This window comes from Podarcis bocagei (assembly GCF_964188305.1).
Source record: "Podarcis bocagei genome assembly, chromosome: 4".
NCBI lineage: Eukaryota > Metazoa > Chordata > Lepidosauria > Squamata > Lacertidae > Podarcis > Podarcis bocagei.
The window spans coordinates 73,949,485-73,973,379 of record NC_138128.1 but is presented as its reverse complement, the minus strand read 5'-3'; the positions used below and the strand labels follow the sequence as shown (position 1 = coordinate 73,973,379).

The 23,895-nt window shown below is 40.0% G+C and overlaps 1 protein-coding gene across 48 annotated transcripts in view; it reads left to right on the top strand.

The window, feature by feature from the left end:
- COL13A1 (collagen type XIII alpha 1 chain) overlaps positions 1 to 23,895 on the top strand; it is a gene marked incomplete at its 5' end in the record, with an annotated part of 88,489 nt that overhangs the window by 60,741 nt on the left and 3,853 nt on the right. For 25 of the 48 annotated variants that reach the window (XM_081189638.1, XM_081189674.1, XM_081189673.1 and 22 more), the window contains 11 exons: positions 1,508 to 1,552; positions 2,908 to 2,997; positions 3,667 to 3,711; positions 4,215 to 4,256; positions 6,799 to 6,825; positions 7,610 to 7,690; positions 11,727 to 11,762; positions 14,772 to 14,825; positions 15,621 to 15,674; positions 16,280 to 16,315; positions 20,777 to 21,799. In XM_081189638.1, the coding sequence (XP_081045764.1) occupies positions 1,508 to 1,552; positions 2,908 to 2,997; positions 3,667 to 3,711; positions 4,215 to 4,256; positions 6,799 to 6,825; positions 7,610 to 7,690; positions 11,727 to 11,762; positions 14,772 to 14,825; positions 15,621 to 15,674; positions 16,280 to 16,315; positions 20,777 to 20,968 (702 nt within the window). In that variant the 3' untranslated portion in view covers positions 20,969 to 21,799. The other 23 variants (XM_081189650.1, XM_081189656.1, XM_081189636.1 and 20 more) reach the window with 9 other exon arrangements.

The window sequence follows — 23,895 nt, the reverse complement described above, 5'->3', positions numbered from 1 at the left end:
CACAACTAAGTGACTAAAGAACAACAAATATAGGATCTACTCAAAAACAAGCCCTGTTCAATGGAACTTACTCCTGGGTAACTGAAAAAGATTGTGTATAAGCATTCATGTACTACATGACCAGTAGAGTTATTTTCCCTGTGTATCCTCATCACTCCATAATGAAAAGGCAGCTGTAAACTTTTCTTCCTACTCATTATATCTCACATTTTATAACTGCAGAATAATAAAACCTAGTTTTAGTATGAGGTGGTGCTGTGCATTCCATTACTAAGGGGAAATGTTCTATAAATGAAAGTACGCCTGGATAATGTCTGACACAAGAGACTTCTTTTTCAGTCACCCTTGTTTTAGTCAACTGCACTCTAAAGGCTTTTCTGCACATTACATTTTACCCCCTGATTGCTATACCTGAGGCAAGTGCATGTTAGGTACAAGCCAGATAGATGACACACCTGGTTGTAAATTAATTTACCACAGACAATTTTTTTTAGAAAAACAACAACCGTATGTCCATCCATAAGCATAATTTAAAACCTGGTTTTGTGTCTGATGCTTGTGCTGCCTCTATGCTATGGCAGGGAATTACTTCATTCTCAGTGGCCATAAAGGAAACAAAACACAAAATTGGGGGATGAATTTCAATAGCCTCTGTTATGTAAATGCCACTAGGTGTGTATAGTGGACGCTAGGTGCATACACACTATGAAATACATTCAAAGCACATTTACCCCCTCAAAGAATTTAGGGGTAAACGACAGCACCCATAATTCTTTGAGGGAAAGTAGTATGTACACAGGCATCAGCACAGCTGGGGGAACAGGCTGCATTTCTTCCCTGATATTCCCATCTTGGAAAACCTCTTTCCCAAACTTGGCTCTTGTGAGAGTCCCCCTGTGGTGTGGGAGTTCTAGGGCACTGCTATTGTCAAGTGACTAGGACTGCCAGGTTGTTGGCTGGAAATATCCCAGTCCAAGCAGACAACCTAGGCTTCCCCACAAGTTCCCCTCTTAGCGTTGCCCGTCCTCCCAACCTCCCTCCTGTTCTCCACTTGTCGTAATAAGCAGAGATCTACTGCAAGAAATACAGGTGCCAGAAAAGAGTGGAACAAGCGAGAGTGGTCATGGCTCCTTCATGCTCCCTGCATTAGGGAATTTCAATGTGCAGTGTAGATTTCCAGGTTGCAGTCTCACAACGTTCTGTAGCCACTGACTATGCTCAATCCTCATTGTGTTGTTTGGTGTTTTCCCGTACCATAAGGTTTGTATCTAAAGGTTTTTATTATTATTTTGCAACCCTTGGAACTCCCCCACCAAGCCTGCTGATACCACTCTCTTTTGCCTGGATTTTGCCATGCACCTGGAGAGTGAAGTTTGCTATAATTACCTATGATTCCTCTACCTGCAGGTTGTTTTTTGTCACTTCCCATGCTTAACACACAAAGAGGTGAAATAGCCCTTCACATTTTTATTTTTATTTTAAATCTCCATTGGTTTCTGCATCTTAGGGTGAAATTGGCCTGCCTGGTCCTCCCGGACATGATGGAGAAAAGGTAAGGGCTAGGTAATGGGAGTGTATTAATTTGGCTGGCCTTTCAAGCACAAAAATAGATGGGTCACAGTTTCAAATGACTGAAGGTGAGATTATGATTATCTGCTCTCTAAAACTGGAATTACTATAAAAGACACTGATGATGATCTTGATTTAAACTGTTTCAATAAAACAAGAATGCTTTTGGTGGCTCCATTTGCCAAGTGCTTGGCCTGATCTATGGCAGCTGTTGAATACGTACCTGCCATTAGCCATACGATATCAGAACTTCCAGATTGTATGTTTTACCAAACTGGGCCTGGAGACTTCAACACCTGACTGAATTGTCATAAGGCAAGATGCTGCCTTATCTTCCCTCCTGATGGGTCTACCTCTTTCTTCACAAGTTAAATACACAAATGTTCTTCTCAATGAACTCAATGTGATTTTTGCATGCAGAAATCCAAATCCTACACACATTTATTTTGAAGTAAGTTTGGAATGCCTCTCTGTTTAGCATAGCTTTCTGTAGGACTAAGATGGTGAAAGACTGAGAACTTTAAATGTGTTTTAATGGAGGGGGGGGGGTTCTAAGAAGACATTCACAGTAATTTGCAGTGGTGTGGAAGGAGCAGAGGGATGGACTTACATATAAGCCCTCCATCCACACCTTTTCACACAGCCCCCCCCCCCAGCATGAAACTCTTAATCTCAGGGTCATGGGTTCAAGCCCCGTATTAGTCAAAATATTCCTTCATTGCAGAGGGTCAGACTAGATGACCCTCATGTTCCTTCCAAGTCTACAGTTCTATGATTCTATGAACTTCAGGGTCACACTCATATAAATGGGATGTCACAATGGGGTGAAATCCTCCCATTTATTTATTTGTGCACCTTTGGACAAATGCCCTCAAGGTGGCCTACAAGGCCAGTCCATAAAAGACACAACAATAAAAACAACAAATGAACAGCAAGATTTATTATTTATAATTTGTTGTGTATTCCTTTTACTGATTTTCCTGTTAGCCACTTACAGCTCATTTGAAAGATACTCTGGGTTATAAATGTTCTTCAATTACACTCTTTCTTATATTACATCTGCCACTGCTTCTACCGAATCAATCCATCTGCACTGCATTCCCAGGACCTTTGCATAGTAGCTTGTTGACTAAGGACGTGTCAAGAAACACATTAGAGAGAGTTCTGTGAGTAAAGACCACAAAGGGTGTTGTCTATAGCTGCTTGCTCGCACTGAGTTCAGCGCCCTTAGTACTTGGGTCTCAATACGTTTCCACTCTGATAATGCCAGCAGTGCGCTCATGTTTTTCTATTACATTGTATAGTATTTAAAAATAAATATTTTTTCTTCTTCTGTAGGGTCTTGATGGCTTAGCTGGAGAAAAAGGTGATCAGGGGATGCCAGGACCTCTAGGTCTAACAGGTCCAATCGGACTTCCAGGATTAACAGTAAGCTATCCAAAGAATTAGATCATCCCCCCCAAAAACCCCTTTCTGTGGGGAGAGTCAAGCACTACTAAACACTGCCTTGAATTCTTTCTCAGCTGAAGCTGAGCTAATGGTGGCTCACGTGAGGCTCTGCAGTAAGTTTGTGAAGGAGGTGAGATTTAAAGCAGGAACTACCACAGTTCTCACCTTAAGTCATTATACTATACCACCATAGTGCTGCTCGCTTGAGAAAAAAGGCTTGTCAGAACCACCTACTTTTGAAATCGATTATGTTTGAACAAAGAGAGGGGAAAGTGGAAGCATCTATGCCTCAGATAAAACAGGTGCTAATCAGTTGTGTGCAGGGAGGGCACAATTTCTAGAAATATGGAATACGTGTTTCTTAAAAGTTTGGCCATTATATTTCTGAACATACTTTGCCAGCTTAAGACATTATCTAAATTTGTTAGAATGGTGCCCAGCTATTTTGACAAAGATCAAGATAGGTAGCACAGCTAATTCAGGCACACTGTCGTATATTTTGGGAGGGGTGCAAAATGATGACTGCAGTTCTTCTTCTCTAATGGATGTCTTCATCTGAATGTTAAGCCATCTGAAAGCTCTTAATACTGCAAAGAAATAAAAATCATACCAGTGCTTGGGTTTATGCTATACTTGCTGCATTTGCAGGGAGAGAAAGGAGAACCTGGCGCAAAAGGAGACACTGGAGATTCAGTAAGTTGTCATTCCACAATTTATCCTCTAAAAACAGAAGCTGAAGCTTACTGGGAGGATCAATGGTGTAGTCAAAGCATCCGTCTGGGTTTTATGGGTTGTGAACTTTAAACTGCCTACTCCAAACTATTCTACTGAAAAAGGGGCCTGCCTTGACGTGATGGCAACTGATCTGTGGCTGACCTCTAAGTACAGGGCAGGGACCATTTTTAACAGCAAAGGGGACCACAGCAGCCTTCCCTACTCACAGCATGGCTTTCTGCATCCCCGCTCCCCAAGCACTTCTCCAGCCAACCCCACCTCTAATGCAGTGCTTAGTTGAGAAGAAAAGACACCCAGAAGGATAGACTTCAGAAACATAAATGGTACCCACCTGCTCTTTTCATTTATTCCATAGTCATTCACTTCTCTCATGAGCCCACCATTCTGAAGGTTACATAATGTGCTCTTATGCAAGCTGTTTACTATGGCACTGACTTTTCTTTCTCTGTTTGGGGTTTCAGGTACCAGGGCCCCCAGGTCCCCAAGGCCCACCAGGAACACCAGTAAGTCCTATCTGTCAACTACATATATGGTAGCATTTCACTGAAACTTCATACACAACTCTGTTCTGCACATAGCTGTCGACTTACAGATTTGAAAATAAGGGACCAGCAGCCAAAATAAGGGATCTGCAGCCTCACCTGTTCCAGACACTCCAGTCTTCCAGTCCTCCTGCAGTCTGGTCAAACTCATGCTGGTAGCTTCGAGAACACTGCCCAACCAACTTTGTAACCAGAGGTTCAACTGAATAGAATCTGAATCACATGCACCACAAGGCCTATGCAGCCTCAACTTAAGATGGCTCCCCAGCCTGGCTTTGCACTGCAAAGTTTGCAGCAGCATGTGCAACAAAATGGCGTCCAGCATTCAAAAACCCCCTCAGCTTGCATTAACTAGCCACACACAAGGCATGCAAGCTCCATCCCCCCAGTCGTTCTTAGACTTCTTATTTGGTGAGCAACACAGCCAAGCAACACAGTTGGAGCCTCCCTCCTCCCTGGCTGGCAGGGAGGGAGGGAGAAGAGCTGCTTCCTTTGAAATTTAAGGGACATCCATCAATAAGGGACAGCAGCGGGACATGGCGCTGGAATAAGGGACTGTCCCTTCAAATAAGGGACACTTGACAGCTATGGTTCTGCAAGGCTGCCAATAGTCAATGTTAACTACAATGCACGGCGTGAGCAAGCAAGTAACTTAGTTATTATAGTTGTTCAAGCCATTTTTATCTTGTCTTTAGCTTGAGACAGTTTGTGGACAAATTTAAAATAGAAACAAAATGGAAACAATACAGCATATAAGATATTTCGGCATATATATATATATTTCGGCATATATATATATATATATATATATATATATATATATATATATATGAATGACAGGAGTGCCTGGCGTGCTCTGGTCCATGGGGTCACGAAGAGTCAGACACGACTAAACGACTAAACAACAAACAACATATATATATATATATATATATATATGCTTTCGTAGATTTTCACGGGTACAGGAATGTAGGTTTTGGTGTCTTCGGGTGTCTTCCCGTGTAAGATTTTGGGGTGTCTAGGCGACGTTTCGACGAGGTCTCACTCGTCATCTTCAGGCTGGTGCTTTCGGCTTCTTGTTACTAGAACAGAGTTACTGTTCTAGTAACAAGAAGCCGAAAGCACCAGCCTGAAGATGACGAGTGAGACCTCGTCGAAACGTCGCCTAGACACCCCAAATCTTACACGGGAAGACACCCGAAGACACCAAAACCTACATATATATATATATATATATATATATATATATATATATATATATATATGATTGAACATCATTGCAGTTAAAATATAGCAATAAGGAGCAATTTCTGGGTAGATGAAATCAACAAAACTGCAGTGCTGGCAGCACAGCATATTCTGGTCCTGCGGTTTTACCTGCTGTTTGCTGTACGAACTAAGCCAGGGCACCGTACCTAGACTAACACATCCCAGTGAAGAATGTTTGTTTTTGTCGCAATATGATCTGCAGACTAATTCAATAGATGCTATTCTACAGTGGTACCTCGGGTTAAGTACTTAATTCATTCCGGAGGTCCGTTCTTAACCTGAAACTGTTCTTAACCTGAAGCACCACTTTAGCTAATGGGGCCTCCCGCTGCCGCTGCAGCGCGATTTCTGTTCTTATCCTGAAGCAAAGTTCTTAACACAAGGTACTATTTCTGGGTTAGCGGAGTCTGTAACCTGAAGCGTCTGTAACCTGAAGCGTCTGTAACCCGAGGTACCACTGTATTCCTAATGAAAAAGCAGTGTCAGGATGCTGCAGTTTTAAAGCAGAGTGGCAGAAGGGGGCTGCTCGTAACTGCTTCTGCAAAGAAAGGCCTTTCCCACACCAGTAGCAGTTGGCAGGGGTGGGGCAGTCATGCTCACCTGACCTCCAGTTGCCCACATTGTTGGATGGATAGCTAGGGAAGTTGGCATGGTGCAAATACACCAACAGAGCCTGTTTGCACTCCCAACAGTGCATTTGCACCTCACTGCCACTCTGTCTTTTCCCTTTTCCATCCCAGTATATAGCAGTGACACAGGTGACCAGAGATCAGGTGTGTGTCACTGCCCTATGCTGCTGTCCACTACTGTCACCCACCATATGCAAGGATATGCTATGTAATGTATGTTTGCTGATCCTGTTTAAGGACAAAAGTATGGGTACAATTAATGACACTGCTGTAGCAATCAATAATAGACATCTAAAAATCCCCATTTTATTTTATATATACTGATGCCTTACTGTTAAGCCAATCCTTTCAAACCGATGTATCAATCAACAAGAAAGACTTGGTACATCACTACTGGCACAGTATATAACTATTATCTATAGGCAGGAAATGGTGGGAACAGATTAAAAACAGCACTGGAGCATTTGCTCTGTTAGTTGCTGTAATTTATATCATTAACAAGAAAGCAGAGGGTGCAAATGAATGAGTAATATAGGAACTGTGTGCTACTGGACTTCTGAAATTTAACCCACCGTAATTTTTATTCTTGTTTGTTCCAAATACAGGGTCTTCAAGGTGGTCGAGGACCTAAGGTAAGAATGAAGGACCATCACATTGGATTAAATAAGGCCCTTTTAGAGAAAGTGTATAAGAAGCTGCTCTGAAGGTCAAATTATTGGCTTGGGACAGTTTAGAGTTTTTCCAAACATGCCAGTGGAACTAATATACCCCCATCTCCCCACATTCAAATTGTGTCAGGTTTTAAAGCAGAAACTCTTATTTCAGGCTGAAATAAACCCATGCTTCTTATACCATTATGTGTCAGTTCATGCATGTAAAGCCCAAACACATGTTTGTTTCTGCTTTTTTTGTTCTGTGCAAAAAGGCCACTTAGGTGAGCAATTTGAAATAGGCAAACAACACATGATAAAAGGGTTTATGGGTCCCTCCTCCCACACCTTTACTCAAAATGGCTCCAAAGCTGTTTTCTTATTCTTATGTGGAAATTTGACTCTAATACATGTATTTGCCCTTCCCTTCCTGTGTGATTTGCACTGAAAAATCAGGATATCTTACAAATATTTTCTCTTCATCTATGGGAGCTCAGAACTTCTCAATTTGCATAAACTCTAGCATCGACTACAGAGACTGATTATCCTGTCACTTTCACTATTGAACACTTTAAATATCTCCTTTGAAACCAGTGGAGCAACTTGGCATTGTCTAGTGTGAGAGTGAAATTGGCTGCAAGATGTTCTTTAGTCATTGCTATGTCTTGGATGCTACTGGGTGCCTTTGCTATGTACTGTAATTAATATCTGTTTAGAAACATTCCAAGGAAGTGTTAGGCTTTCTCCTGATACGTGTTTCCTTTAGGGGGAAGCAGGCATTTCTGGAATGAAAGGCGAAAAGGGTGCCCAGGGAGAAAAAGGAGACCGAGGTCCTCTGGGATTGCCCGTAAGTATCTAGAAAGCAAGGAGAACTTCACAGGCCATCTTTAACCCAAGCTTTCACCAAATACTAAAATAAGAAGCATAATTTGATAAAATGGCACATGGAATGAGAAGCTTCAAAACACGATGCCATGCTGTGAAGTCCACGAAGCTGCAAAGATGTCTTGAGTTTGAGAATTCTGGTCACTGACTCAAGGTCCCCTGGATTTTGATTGCTTGGGTGATACCAACAAGAGAAATTTTACTTCTGGGCTCTTGCCACATGTATTTCTTATGCTCATAATAATCTTCAAGTGCCAATACATTCAAGCAAGAAACGTAAATAGTTTGTAGATTCTATAAACTATTCTATAAACAGGGCTGCTGGTTGGGGCTAATGAGAGCTACAGTCCAAAACGTGAAGGACATTAGATCAGGGAAGACCAGGCTGAACTGCTAAGCCTAGGTCTGGCAGGGTTCTCTTCTCAAACAAAGCCAGCATTCCCTGTTTCTATTAGGGTTCTGTTTCTAGAGTATAATACTCCTCACCAGATAACCCATTTCCTCTCTTAAATACGGACTAATTGACACAGTCAGCCCACACATACCCTTTTTGTCTTCCTGCACTGCAGTTTGCTAATGGCAAATGGGTGCTTTGAAGATTTCATCCCAAGCCATGGTTCCAGTTTCCGGATTGCAATAAGGCATGCTGTTGCTCAATCCATAGGACACCTGTAGCTTGGTGTGCCCACCCACCATAGGCCACTCTTTTCCATAGGCAACCTGCAAATCTGGTCATTTATTTATGCAGAACCTACAGTTATGAAGTTCAAGGGAATGTTATCGTGGACACTTAGGGCAGGGACAGCCACTTTTTTACGGGAGTATTGATGTCAGCTAGCTGAAATGAAATTTGAATTGGGGACTTTCTGGCTTACAGCTCACATTCTGGGATCAACACCACAAAAGACTGCATAGAAAAGTGGCAACCAGGCCGCTTGTGGCAGAAGTTGGAAGCTAGAGACCCATGTGCTTGCAGTAGAGATGGACCAGTGCCATATCTCACTATGCAGCTGCCCTGTTTATACAACCTCACTGATATTCCCAAGATTGCATGTGCTTTGCCTTCCCTACCACCTGTGCAAGTCATCAATTGGTGATAGTGAAGCAATGCAAAATGGATGGCAACTTGGTAAAATAAGCATGAGCTGGCTCAGCTGGCAGATCAAAAAGGAGAATTCTGATACCTGTATCTGGGCTTTGGGCCATAAGGGCAGCATCTCTATTTTAGTGGATTTCCATGGCATTCATACATCAAAACCAAATGGATAGGGACAGGTCTTGTTATTCAGAAACTAACCTGAACTATCTTTATAGTTCTCTAGACTTCAGCTGTGTGATTGTTTGGCTGATGGTTTGCTGGTCTTTGTTTAAATAGGTTGCTGTAATGACATGATTTTAACATAATTTTCAAAGCAGGGCAGAAGCACTAAACGATTTTAAAAACTAAGAAAGTGGAAACTCACTCGGAGAGTTCAGAAATGTTGCCAACAGAATGCAAGACATAACAAACATGGCAATTTTTGCAGGACCAATTTATAGGTGGAATATTATTATTTTTAAGAAATCTAAACTTTTGAACTTAACACAGAGAGTTTAAACAAGTCTGGAGAAAGAAATACCCAAGTCAACAATACTACATTTGCTAATAAATGTACATAGCAGAACATTGCTTCCTATTAATAGATCTTAAAGGCTGACTTTGACGTATAATATTATATCATTTACTTTCGTTTATACGATGGTTTATATATCCTAGCTGTGACACAACCAGCTAATGGTTCCTGCTGTATATGTTCATCCCTATCTGTAACAAAAGCTCTGTATCCAGTCACTTCAATGAAGTCCAGGAGAAAATTGGAATGTGCCTGAACATTAGTTGCTTGAGTGGAAGTCTGTTCTCCAAACATGAATCTCCCTTGTTGGATAAGAACAACAGTGTGCATTCATAGAGTTTTTAGTTAGCTAACCTTATGGATACATCACCATATTAACTGAGGGCTAATTTTCCAAGACTTATGTCCCATTGTCCTTGCACATTATCCCATTAGAAATATTACTGCAAGTTGGTGCCAGTTTAAAGTTTCTTGATGTACCCCTAGCAGAGGATGAGGTGTGTGCATATGAAGATTCAGCACCATTACATGAGCAAATACTGCAACAAATATAGCCAAATTCCAATGCATATAGAAAGAGGTGATGTCAAATGCACCTTTCAAAGAGATGAGAGTACAGAAGATGTTGTACATGAACTGGTCAGAATTTCTTCATACACTGGGGCTCCCTTGCTGAAAATTTTCTCTTTCAGGGTCACATCATTATACTCTTTAGAGTGTATCTGTGGAAGAAAGCAGATTACAAAAACACACAAAACTGTTTCAGTTACTAGAGCTTGGGGTCACCCAGTGAAATTGATTTATGGTAGGTTCAGGAAAGCCAAAAGAAAGTACTTCACAAGACACATAATACAGAATTCACTAACTTGGCTGGATTTTTTTAAAAAAAAGATTAGAGAAATTCCATTGACAGAAATTTCCTGTGATAGCTAAATGGATTCTGTGTTCAGAGGCCGTGTATCTTCTGTAGGTATTGTGTTTGCTAATTCAGTCAGCCTGTCTAGATTTAAACAGTGCCCATCTTTCTTTGTATTCTCTCTTTTGCTTGAAGAACCTAATAAATCACCAATGATCATTGTTTAATTTGCATTTCAACCAACCAATTTCTTCCTTCAAGTTGTTTTTTTTAAAGAAGCCCATCAGAAATTAGCAGCTTAACAAATTTATGTGCTTGATCATTCACAGTTCTAATAGTCTCTCCTATCTAGCTAATATAATCAGTCTTATTGCACATTTCACTTGCTGGGTTAGAAACAACAGACATAAGCTGTTGTTGTTGTTTAGTCGTTTAGTCGTGTCCAACTCTTTGTGACCCCATGGACCAGAGCAGTATTCAAATACCTGAATGAGAATGCAGCCTATGTGCACAACATGCAGCATCAGTAACTTGTCTATGTATGACTAGAGTTTGCGGATGGACGGATCTGTCAATTTCCCCCCTGTCCATTTCTCATTTTTCCAGACTTACATTTTGCAATTTATTTATTTTTAAAGGAATTAAAAGTCCACATGAAAATCTATGTGCATTTTTTGTGAACATTTCTCCTGATATATGCATTTTTGTGCACAATTTTGCCTAGTATATTTTAGCAAGCAGTTTCCTCCTTATAGAATGATTATTATTTTTTTACTAACAACACATTTTTGTATGCAATCTTTTGGTTGAAGAATTGCACCGCAAAATTCTGAAAAGTATGAATTTCAAAGCAGAGCAATGTTTCAAAGCAGAGCAATGTTTCTGTTTGTTAAGTACAGCTTTGGGAAGGTTGCATTGGAATGCAAACTGAACCAGTTCCCCCCACATCCCCACTAATGTCTTACCTATCCTTCACAATGACATCCCAAGGTTGGTTGCCACCATCTAAAAATGCACTACTGAAAACAGTTAAAACGCATTAAAATCAGGACAACAGGGTGGATATACAGGGTGAGGTGTATCTCTCACAGGTGTGGGATAGAGGCCAAGGTAAAGAGCTGTGCCTTCATCAGATGCTACAGTAAATGTGCTGCGATTCAAAGCAACTCCCACTGATGGCCTAAGGATTGCCATCAGCTCTCCTGTTACCATCGCAACCTCAGCTATAGAGCATGAGACAGCAGCGATGCTCTCCCAAAGCTAGGCCTGTTTATTCTGGTAGAGTATGCTGGTGTGCTGCATTGTCACCGTGAGCCTAAAGCAATCAGACCATGTTGCATTCAGTGTCTTGTTTTTTGTTGGTTTCCTTGTTAAGTGCCATCACCTGTCCCTGAGATCCAAGTTTTGTTGTTTTATTGTGAGCATATGTTTGTCTCCAGTCACTGCTTCACTCACCTCTCCCTTCCCCTCCTCCTCACCCTCCCTTCCTCCTCGCCTTTTGTTTTGTTAACCCTTCCTTGTCTGTCCAGGGTGCTTCAGGTTTAGACGGCAGGCCTGGCCCACCGGTGAGTTCCATTTCTCTCTTACCCTACATTCCTATCCCCTAATGCTGTGGTTTGTCTTCTTTGTCTTGCCACAATCGTATCTGTATCATTGTCTTTCCAAAAAGCTGAGACAGAACAAATGCAGCTGCTACATTTTGATGCCGAACAACCATAAAGTTGTAATTCACATCATCACACATTTCCACAGGTCTGGGAATTTAGCCCTAAAGATAACCTGGTTTTATTTACTTGTAATATATTGTAAATTATAAATGAAATTTTTGCATGTACCCATTATTAATGTTATGTACTTCTGTCTCTCATATTGTCAGTCGTCAACTGTCTTCTTTTCTCTCCCCATGGAAAGCCATGCTTAAAGCATCTCCTTCCACTTTTCTCAGCTATAGTAATGCTTTGTAAATGTCTTATGTGAGCAAAAGGCACTCTATTGCATTTTTAGTTCAAGCACATTCAAGCAACGCATTGCAACCAATTTCTTGTTCTGATCTCACTATAGCCTAGGATGCTTGTCATATGTGCATGAGACATGGGAATAAGACTTAGGGGCTCATTCACACTTTTGCTTGACCTGTATTTTGGTCATATTGTGTACCAATTAATTTCCCCAGGTCTGAGAGCTTTTCTTATTATCTTGTGGCTGTGCCTTGCACAAACCCAGTCTTGCCTGCTGAATCAAATCTTATAAGATGCACAGAAAATCCAAAGAGAGATTTTGCTTAACCAAACTTCAGTTCAGCGGGTACGATCAGATTTTTGCAAGGCACAGCTGCAGAACAAGAAGAAAAGGTCTTGGACCCAAGAGAATTAATTGGTACACAATATGATCAAAATACAGGGCAAGTGAAAATATGGATGAACCATTATTTTAGGAACAGTGTGTTGCAACATGTCAAAGTGGGCCTTCATATCTGCTCAGTGATCTACTCAGATCCATCCTAATCTAAAATGGACAATACTCTCGAGTTTGTTGGTCCCAGGAGGCTAATAGCTTAACAGCAGCTTCCATAATAAGGCTCTCCAGTTCTCTTCCTGTGTTTGCTTTGGTCATTTCAGCCAGTTCACACAGCCATCAATCCTTTGATAACAGTTCCTGACTCATTTGCTCACGTTCATGTAGTAAATCTGAAACTGAACTATAATAAATATGGACGCTTTGATTTGTGTGTCTTGCTTTCACCTTTTGGGGAATAAGTGATAATGAAAGCAATAGAGAGGTTATCATTTTGGCAATGCAAGAGACTGTGAAGGTGTCAGAATGCTTGTGAGGTATGGCTAGATATGCTGTAACACTGTGACTATGCTGACTAGGCTTGTTCAGAATTGACAATATTGAGTTAACCACCTATGAATTCTGCTGGCCAACTCTTCATGCTGAAAGACAGAATAACGATACTAACCCATTTTACAAAGCACCTCCTTGGATTGCAAATGGGCAGCTATTTCCATTAGGTCTTCATATTGTGTCACAGACTCCATAATTTTGATTTCTGTGAAATCACAATGGAACCTCCAGTGCCAAGTTGTTGTAGCAGGTTGTACTGCTTGTTTCGTATTTAAAAACTAGATTTCTTTATGTTTACTTGAATTTACAGAGCAATACCTAGGACTGAGGGGGATCAATGTGATATTATGTTAAACTTACAATTGTGCAGCCACAGAGCTACATCTCCCTGAGTTCCCTGGAAAGACGGATTGACTGATTAATTTGAGTGTATGAACTGATCCATAAGCTAGATTGTGCATGGATTTATTTGATTCATAAACCCAATAAAATTTTGGTAGGACTTAGCTATAAAAGGGGAAATGCTATTGAAGGCACTTCCAGATGGGGGCTATATATTACACACCAGTTAAGACCCAGGTTTTCTATGTGCGTAGTTGGCGCACAACCATCCACACACTTGTTTTTCACATGCATTCTGCTGTTTCCCAGCCACATTAGTGGGAGGTCCTTGATTGGTGGGAAACATCTGTTTCCATGTTTGTGTGTGCTTTTAAAAATACATTATTTAGCTCTATAGAAATTATGATAAAGAGATCTTGCACAAAATCTTTGGTTTGTTTCTTTTTAAAGAGAAGTTCTGATCTATGTACTGTGATTACAGTCTCCAAGGTATTCCCCCACTTGTGATGAGATCTTTAGGGAATAGCTTTTCCAAACTAGATTGTTTGGATTGGTGGAACCAGGCAGGCTGGTGTGCTGAAAATAGGTTGTGCTCAGGCGAGGAGCAAGTGGAAGCAGGGTTGTGGCAATGGGGACTATTATCACATCACCACACATGTGATAAACTATTCATTAAATAAATAAATAAATAACATCCACAAGCCTATGGTGACCACAGATGTATAACATGTTATTTGTTACTTAATGGGTTTTCTGCAATAAGAGAAATGTAAAACAATATGTGGGTGGGTATGTTGATAACATCATCATCATGTGGACAGTGCAAAAAACCCTCTGTCTTGTCTAGAAGCACCCGGAGCAAAAACCAAAACACACCATTCTCTGCCCCACTGAAGTTAAATTTAAATGGCAGATAAGGACTTGAAAATGAACAAGACCTTCTCATGTTCTCTATTATATTACTGTACATTTGCATTACTGCCTGTGGCATGGTGATCTGTCAACCTGCATGATGAGCTGCCTATGTAAAAAGTGATGCAAACTTTACTTTCCCCTACTCTACCCAACCACTTTTAAAAGGCTTTAAGTATGAACATGCATTGCCCCCCTTTTGCTACAGCTTTTAGCTTCGTTGATGATTGTAAAGGAATAAATATTTCAACTAATGTTTCAGGAAATGTCTTTTATATTTTTTATCATCTCAACTTCAGCTCAGACGTGGTTCTGCTTTGTATATACCATAATGATGGTCATCAACTTTAAAAGCTGTAGTATTTAAGTGTATACCTGAATAACCAAAAACTCCTCTTTTTTTCATGCTCTTATCCAGTTTGAAATATGTTGAGTTAATGGCTTCATGGACTTATTTCTCCCTAAAATTTCAGGGTACTCCGGGACCAGTTGGAGTTCCAGGACCAGCAGGACCAAAAGGAGAGAGGGTGAGCAACCTATAGCAAACAGGTCCATATACCAGCTGTCTGTTACAAGTCCAATACATCTTAAACGCAGCAAATTTTACTTTTCTGATATTATAAGTAATGCTTCCTAATGGATGGCAGGACGCAAGTGGTGCTGTGGTCTAAACCACTGAGTCTCTTGGGCTTGCAGATTGGAAGATTGGCAGTTTGAATCCCTGCAACAGAGTGAGCTCCTGTTGCTCTGTCCTAGCACCTGCCAACCTAGCAGTTCAAAAGCACACTAGTGCAAGTAGATAAATAGGTACCACTGTGGCAGGAAAGTAAACAGTCCTTCCGTACACTCTGGCTTCTATCACAGTGTTCCGTTGTGCCAGAAGTGGTTTAGTCATGCTGGCCACATAGTCGTCTTTGACTGGACTTAACTGTCCAGAGGTCATTTACCTTTTTACCTTACCTAACGGATATTTCCACTGTCTCTTTTTCACTTCTAATGTGTTTTGTTATGTGAACATGATACCTTTTCAGAGATAAACAGTAAAAGGAATGTTTATTTAACACTATTCTGTTGCTAGTCAGCAAAATACAATTTAGCCAACACTTTGGGGACCTTTTTGCGGGGATGGAGGTGGAAATCTCTCCTCTCCAATTCCACGCTAGCTTGAGAAAAAATTATGTGAAACTGAAAATACAATTCTGTTGCCTAAGGTTCAGAAGTAACTTGCTACTATGAAAGATACAGTATTGGTCTACCTTCTCTGTGCCTGTAATACACTTTTGAAATCAGGACATACTTCTGTCTTCCTAAATTCATTTTAGGGCAATAAAGGAGACCCTGGAACAGCAGGACCAACAGGACCAGCAGGACTTCCTGTAAGTATAGAGCATTTCTTCTTCTTCCTCCACCTCACTTTCCCCATGAAATTCACTTTAATTCTACTGCACGAGAACATAGACCTTGTGCTGCAGTTACTTGAGTAAAGCTAAATGCTTTAAAATTTCTCCCTAAGTAAAATAAAGTATGATCAATTTTCTGTCTAGTTCAAAGGTGACTAACTCCTAGCTTGGGGACTGGATCAGATTCCACAAGCAATTTTTTTGCCACTCCCCACAAGGCTTCACCAATTCTGGTGTAAGAACAGCGGGGGTAATATTTAGGCAAATGGATGGGATGAATAGAGAGGTTAAGACGTCTCCAACCTGCCCAGTGACCTAATAGCAATTCATATCTTCTCCATCTCAGTCATCAGATTAATCACTTTGTGAGCAAGGTTGTAGCTCTAAGGTGATGTATGTGGTTCTCCTTGCCTCCCTATTTTATCCCAACAACCCTGTGAAGTAGGTTTGGCTGAGAGACAATGACTGGTCAAATGTCACCCAGTGAGCTTCATGGCCAGGTGGGGATTCAAACACTAAGCAGGGTACCACACTGGCTTTAAAATGAGTAACTTCTTTAAACATTCATACCTATATTATAGGGTTCACAAGGCTCACCAGGTGAAAAAGGAAACCGGGTAAGTCTTAAATTATGGCTCTTTCACTATTAAGACCTTTAAGGAATGGTGGAATGATTAAATTTGTGAGGACATCAAAAGGGATAAGTAAAATCTAACTGCCTAATAAAGTATAACCCAAAGACTTATCATCCTTTTCAAGGATGTTACCTGCTCAAGAATGTAGGAGCCTGCAGTAATATTGGCTGCTAGCAATAATAGCAGAGTTCGAAATAATTCTCATGAAACGCTTGGAAAATCTTAAAATAAAGTTGTGATACAATACTTGATGAAATAACAAGATGATAAGTCTTCACAGCACATCACAGTCATGATGAGCATTACCTCTTAGTTTATGACTTCTCCAAGGCTGCTGTTGCGTAGAGTACTTAATCATTCCACCTCTGCTTTTATAACTTCCTTTTGATTAAAAAATAAATAAAATGTAGTTATTATTCCGATTACTCTATCAAGCAAGTTCCTGAGACTTTTTCAGTTGGTTTTAAGTTTGAATAAGATGTTTAGAACAGTCTTGGTTCACTAAAACTGAAAATTCAGAAACCACTTCGGGCTGGGTTTCTGTCCCAACAAGTTTATTGGCAGATGAGAACTGTCGCAGAATGATGAGTGAACCTTCTGCCCAGTTAGACAAGAGTCATCAAGAAGAGACAGCTTTGTTTCTGAATTGCTTGTAATAAAGCTCTGGGGAAAGTCAGGCCAGTTTCACTCTCAGTGCCATTCATAATTCTGAAACCACTTAAAGAGAATGAAGATCCAAAGCACCATGCAGGAGTATGTCTTGAAATCACAATACGGGGGCGGGGGATGAGTTAGAGTGAGCGGCAACTGTGCACACACAAATCCTACATAAGGATCCATTTAGTCATTAAGAAATGAAGAGTCCTTCCATATATCATTAGCAGACACTTTATAACTAATTGCTGTTTTGGAAACATTTCTTGAGTCGGGTATGAAATGTGTGGTGCTATGGATGTAAAACAGGGCAGCCTGTTATTTAACATGCAGCATGATTTGGCAACGGGATACTCTGTGCAGCAGGTGTGGAAATTATCTTTCCAAACTAGATTTGATGGTAGCACAACCCAATATTGGTTGCATTATGCTGTATGTTGACAAAGCGGGAAAAGGGCTGATTTAAAGCACAGCAGAGGGCAGGAGACTGCTGACCCCTTACCCTGCCCCTCCCACCCCACCTGCTTCTTTCCAGCTGCTTTTATCCTAGCAGGATTACTTCCAGCCTAGGAGTCCTCCTGGCTGAAAAAGAGCTAAGAAGACATAATTTGGGTAGGGAGAAGTACAGAGAACAGGAGGTTCTCCTACCTGCCCATAATGTGCTTTTAAGTATCACCCCAAGTCCTGTTTTATAAGGATCCAGTGGCAGGCCTGATTCTGACCCATGAATCTAATGCTGCCACCACCCCATGCAGCTTGGTCCTTCTTTTCTGCTAATCAGTCCCATTGGCTGTTGTGTGATACCATAGGGGTATATCTCCCAGAAAGAGCAGTCAAGAAAATAGAGGTGCAATATTATAACAATTCATGGGAGTGGAGTGTGCTCATTTGGACAAACCAGCTGAAAAGGTGCCAATGCTTATTCTGTGCATTAAACTTGAATTTGTTATTTCAACTGTTTTTTCTTCTTCTCCTGTCTTTGTGTGGTTTGCGTGTGTGTGTTCCTTGCTTCTACAGGTCTACCTTTGTCCCCCTTATCCCTTCCTGCTCTTCTGCCTTTTCTCCCGGATCCTTCCTTCTCTTCCTGCCGCAACCCAGTCTGCATTTTCTCCTGGATTATCCTCCCTCTAAGCCAACGTTTGATCCTGGGTGACCTCTCCTTTCCCATCCATTTTTCCTGCCAGTTTATTTTTGTTTTATTAAAAAAACAAACACCAAACCCATTTATTTCCCTTTAAAAAATATACCCACTCTGCCTGGTTTTATGTCGTCTCCTTGCGCCACCTAATCCTTATACCAGTTACTAAATGAAACTCCCTCTGCAGCAATCCCACTTACATCCTACATCCACAAGCACTTATCAAAATGTTTCCCTCTTTTGTACGTTGCTGATTTTTGTAAATTGGCTTGGAAAGATTTCATAATTTTGTTGTCTTTCTGACTATTGGTCCTTGGCTTGATGTTGGCATTATTCATTCAAGGTGACTTTGCACCATTGTTCAGAGAGGTAGCATGAGGCCGATGGTTTCCATTTTTATCCCTTTGAGGGTCTATTTTAAGAACTTAAGTAGAACAGAGCATTTTTACAAGAATTTGCCAATGTTGCCTCTCCTGTTAAATAAAAAAACATGGTGGAGCCAGCTGATTAATACATGATTTTTAAACAGAAGTGTGTCTTCCTAGGTTTATTTTAAAAAATAATACAGAACTTCAGCTAGATTATGTTGTTTTTCAAAGTTAGTCATTGGAAAAGAAGTGTAATGATCCCCACCACTCATTTTACTTTTATTGTCCGCTTGGATATTGTGGATCAGAATTCCCCACTAAGCTCAATGGGATTACTTCTGAGCAAATGTGAGGAGTCGTTGTTCCTAATGCTAATTATTCTAAAACATTTCAGGAGGAACACTGTGATTATTTAATCAATCAATCAATCAATCAATCAATCAATCAATCAAAATAAGCTTTATTGTACTAGCCAAAGGCCATGACAAAACAATACAAACACTGCCAGGAAAAGAAATATCTATATAACTATATGTATAAAGCAGAGCCACTGCATGAAAATGGAAGACAAACACCTTGCTATTGTTTAAATTTGAGGTTTTAATAATACAAAATGCACATACATTTAAACATAAAATGCCAAGGCCAGCCAAAAAAAACCCCCATGAAGAATGTTAAATGAAAAAGAAAATCAAGCTTTTGAAATTAATTGTTTTTACATTACAGTATTTTGTTTTTGTTTATGAGGCACTGACTTGAAATGGATAATCCTAAATCTTTTATGTATCTTTTTTAATAAACTATTATTCACAGGGGGAAAGGGGCAAGAAAGGCTCTAGGGGGCCTAAAGGGGATAAGGGAGACCAAGGAGCACCTGGACTAGATGCACCCTGCCCATTGGTATGTTGTGTTTTATAAGGCACATTGTTTTATATTTTAAGCCACTGGGGAAGAAAGAAGGACAAGAGGCAATGACACCACAATGCAGGAACGTCTTGAATTGATTTCTTAAAAAAAAAAGAGGGGAGCTCTGCCATGCCTACTGAAGTGAAAAAGGAAGCTAGAGCAAGCCCTGGCCATGTAAAACTGGCCCAGTTGAAAAAGCAATACCACTTTAAAACTTCTAGATTCACTGTTACAGCTTCTTCCATAGACTCAAGGCCAATTCATACATGTGTGTTCACTCAAGGCCAATTCATACATGTGTGTTCACTCATTCACTTGATGACCTGCTGCTGAATTAACTCTCTCAAATGAAATGTGTTATGAGGCAATGTGAAAACTGTGTGATCTCATCTACAGGGGTTTGTTTGTAAAGGGTCATCACTTTACATTACAATCATCAAGTGAATGTGTACGTGTGAAAGGGGCCTGAGTAAAAGTGAAATCTAAAAGTGCCTTCTTCCTTCGCCCACTTTGGAGATGAGCAAATGTTGTATCAGAAAGATGTTGCAGCTGATTGTGTTGCAGGGTACTCAGTTTATGACACCCAGTGGAAAACAGACTGATCTAGTCCAAAGAAAAAAGAGGAAGTTATTGACATTAAGCCACTTACATATGGGCAAATTACTCCAATTGTACTTTTAACAAACAAGCGTCTTTTTGATGTTACCTGAAAGATAATTTGAAACACGTGCAGCTATGTGGAGAGCTTCAGAATTCCTTACCTGCTATGTCTCAAAATAAGATATATATATATTTAAGGAAATGTTCTAGTGCTAACTTTTGAAGCCATGTTTAATTGGTTTACTTTATCTGGGTTATAATAGCTTGTATCTGTATCTGGCCAGAGAACATGACAAGATTTTATTCTGTTTTCTTAATCATATCAAATTAACAGTACTTCAGTAATATTTTCTAAAGATATTTTAAAGTTAAGCTAATAAAAAATGTGACAAAAACCCAAAGTATTCCATTTCAGCTACTTCCTTAACTCTGTGAATTCTGTAGCAAAGCCATCCAACCAGCTAAAGCACGCCTGCTACCAAGTTGCTTTTAAGCATCAGCTTCCTGGGAAGTCTTTCCCCAAAATTTGGATCTTCTCCCCCCTTGTCTAGCTCTACAGCATTCTCTAATCTTCTCCATATAAAACGAGTAGCTTCTGATTATTTCAGAATACTATTTTTTTATAAAGCTATCATTGTATGCCATTGTACATAAAAACACTGGGACTATAACCTGAGTGCCTTTGAGTACATCATTGTTCTACTGAGTTTCTCCACCCATAAAATGGAGATTATCTGCACTGACTAAAGTAATTCTAGTGGTTGATTTCACGAACAGGGACTTCGAGGTTTTAAAGGCGAGAAGGGTGAGCCGGGGTTACCAGGGCTGGACGGGCTGGATGCCCCTTGCCCATTGGTATGGTGTTACCTTCCCTTTCCTGCATGTTTCAGTTTGCTTTTCCTTCCTTCCTTTATTGCAACACCCTTTCCATATCCCCTTCCTTTCTCCCAAATGCTTGATGTCCATTGACACCCATAACAGCTTTTGGAGTGAGACCAGTTGCTACTACCATTTTCCTGCAATATATGAGGATAAATATGCTGGTTTAAGGAAAATAAAGTTGCTTGCTCATATCTGCTTTACTTCTTTAACTTTCATGATCTTACAAATATCTCACACCACATAAAAGAGCATCTAATTCACATATATAAACTGTGAGCCTTCCACAGATCTTGCTATTCGCCACGTCACCCTGCCTTCCCACTTCTGTCCTGCAACACACCTATTTCATATCCTCTATTTCAGAATTACAGGTTTCCCATGTATCATGGCAAAAGATATGCATATTTCTTTTGTTTTTTAATTCTGAATTTGTAATTTCTTCAATTGCAATCTGTTCCTTAAAGATTTCAGGAGACAGGTTATTGACTGGGATCATAAGGTCTGAATATGTTACGCTGATTCTGGCCCAAATGCACCAGCTACCAAAGAATTTCCAGGCTCAGTTCAAAGTGCTGTTTTTGCCATTTAAAGAGAATCACCTCTCCAGATGAACCAGCCCATACCCTGTAGTCTTCATCAGAGGCTCTTCTCTGTATGCCCCAGCCAAGGAAGGTGCAGAAAGTTAGCCACACAATAATGGGTCTTTTCAGTGTTGCTCCCCCCCCCCAGTGGAATATACCACATTCATTACTGGTTACACACACAAGCACACACATTCCTACTCTGATACACTACATGGATACAAACACACACAAAATCTTGTGAAAAGTCAAACTGATGCCATATTCTTATAACAAAGCAAGAAACCCAATGTTAAAATATGCTTTCTGCTTCAAGCATGAAAAAAACCCTTACTTTTTAACTTGTCACTCTGCTGCCATAGTTCCTGGACTGCTCTGTATTCTAAGAGCATGTATGAAGTCCATGCTTTTCAAGTGTGATATGCCTAATTTCTGCTCTTTACTAATAAATATGCTTCCTTCTGCCTCCCAGTCTCTGCAAAACAAACAGTTATGACCACATCCTTCTGTTGATCCCCTCAATTGTAACTCCTGTTCCCTAATTTTACATGCATTATACAATTCATTCCTGCCAATGGGACCATTGTACCAATGGGAACTTCTTCATTCATTGTTAATGGATCTTCAGTTATTGCATTTTGCAGTTGTATGTACCAGTGGAAAGATGTACTGTCAGGAGAGTGTCTGAATTAAGGATAATAGGTTTATAGGGATAATAATGGGATAATAATAGGGATAATAATGTTATTTCAGTGTCAAATGATCATTAATTTATCATACTTCTTGCCACTATATTTTTTTAAAAGGTATTATTTCTCATGAGAAATCTCTATTTAGAAAGCATATTAGTTGTCAGAGGAACAAACCAGTCATAATTCTGCCTGAAGTTTGATCAATCCACAAGTCTGACCAGCTCTTTGTTTTAATAGGTTTGTGTGTATGTATAAATGTATATGTATATATATATATATATCAAACACACACGTTAAAATACTGGAATGACTAATGGGTAATCCAATTAGAAATCTGGGTGACAGGAATACAGCTTGCTGCACACACTTGACAGTATTAGGGGACACACTGGGACTTTCCTTTAAACTGGCTCCCCTCATATAATCATGGCTTGGTGAGAATAGCCTTAGAAAATTATTCTATTTGTGCTTACAAATATTTTAAATAATAGGTGCACACACAGCCTGCAAAGCACTAAACAAAACATCAAAATACTGTAGTTTGAGGACTGGGAAAATGCTATGTCCCTACCACCGCCTACCGAGAGGAGAGGCTTCTGGAGGCTAAACCAGTCAGTAGTAGCTGTACATTTAGAAAGTAATTTATGAACCATAGAAATCAGTGACAAAACTTTCATAGGTTTTAATGGATCTGGATTCCACACTTATTGGACAGTAAAGTGATTGTATAGAAGGGCCCAACATGAATTTGGTTGCAAGATTCTGATCTGGAACATGTGGGCCTTCTATTATATGCAGAGGCATCCCTCTTGTACCAAACATTTTTATTCAATCTATGGCTAAGCAAGGTGTATTACATTGGGATATCTCATCTAAACAGATTTTAAATTTTTGAATATTTTCTGCAGCTAAATTATTTATTTCCTCTCCTGATTTATTTTAGTCTTTTGCTGTCTTGAACTCCTTAAATCATTCTTTGTTATAGGGGGAAGATGGCTTGCCAGTTCAAGGATGCTGGAATAAGGTAATGGCATGATTGTGATATGTGCTGCTTCTGCATGGTGTAACTATAACAGAAAAGCATGAAGGGTTGGCCATAGCACACTTCTGTCCCAATTCAAAAACGTCTATATTATAGGTACTATGTTATTGTTCAATTATATGAAAATAAGATGAATACATGGGTAATGTATCTGTTATAACTCAGACCAAACCAAACACATTAGCAATTCACCATGCTGTAAGCCACCCAGAGTGGGGTATACATAATATAATCATATCAAAAGCCTAAAATTATAAACTGTATGCCAATATTTTAAGAGCCTAAGTAGATATGACGCTAAACACATCATTAGCAAACATCTCTGTATGCTGTCTCTCTTTTAAGGCAGAGCAGGCACAGGAGGGGAGTGCTGCAAAGAGAACTTTCCTTCTGGGGTCAAAAACAGCTGGAAGGGATTATCTTTGGGGGGGCATGATAGAGGAAGGAGTTAAACCTTCTATCACCATGTACTTCGGTCCTGACAAAAATCACCCCAAGTCCGCTATTCTTTTTCTTTTAATCCACATACCTGCTTACTAATGATGTGTTTGATGACATATCTAGTTTGGTCCTTAGAAGTCAGAATTTGACATTCATGAGAATGTTAGACTTATTTAACAACTCACTTCTGTTATTCAAACAGAGACTTTCATAATTAAACACCCAAAACTTTTAAAATTAGGTTTTAAACCACTTGAT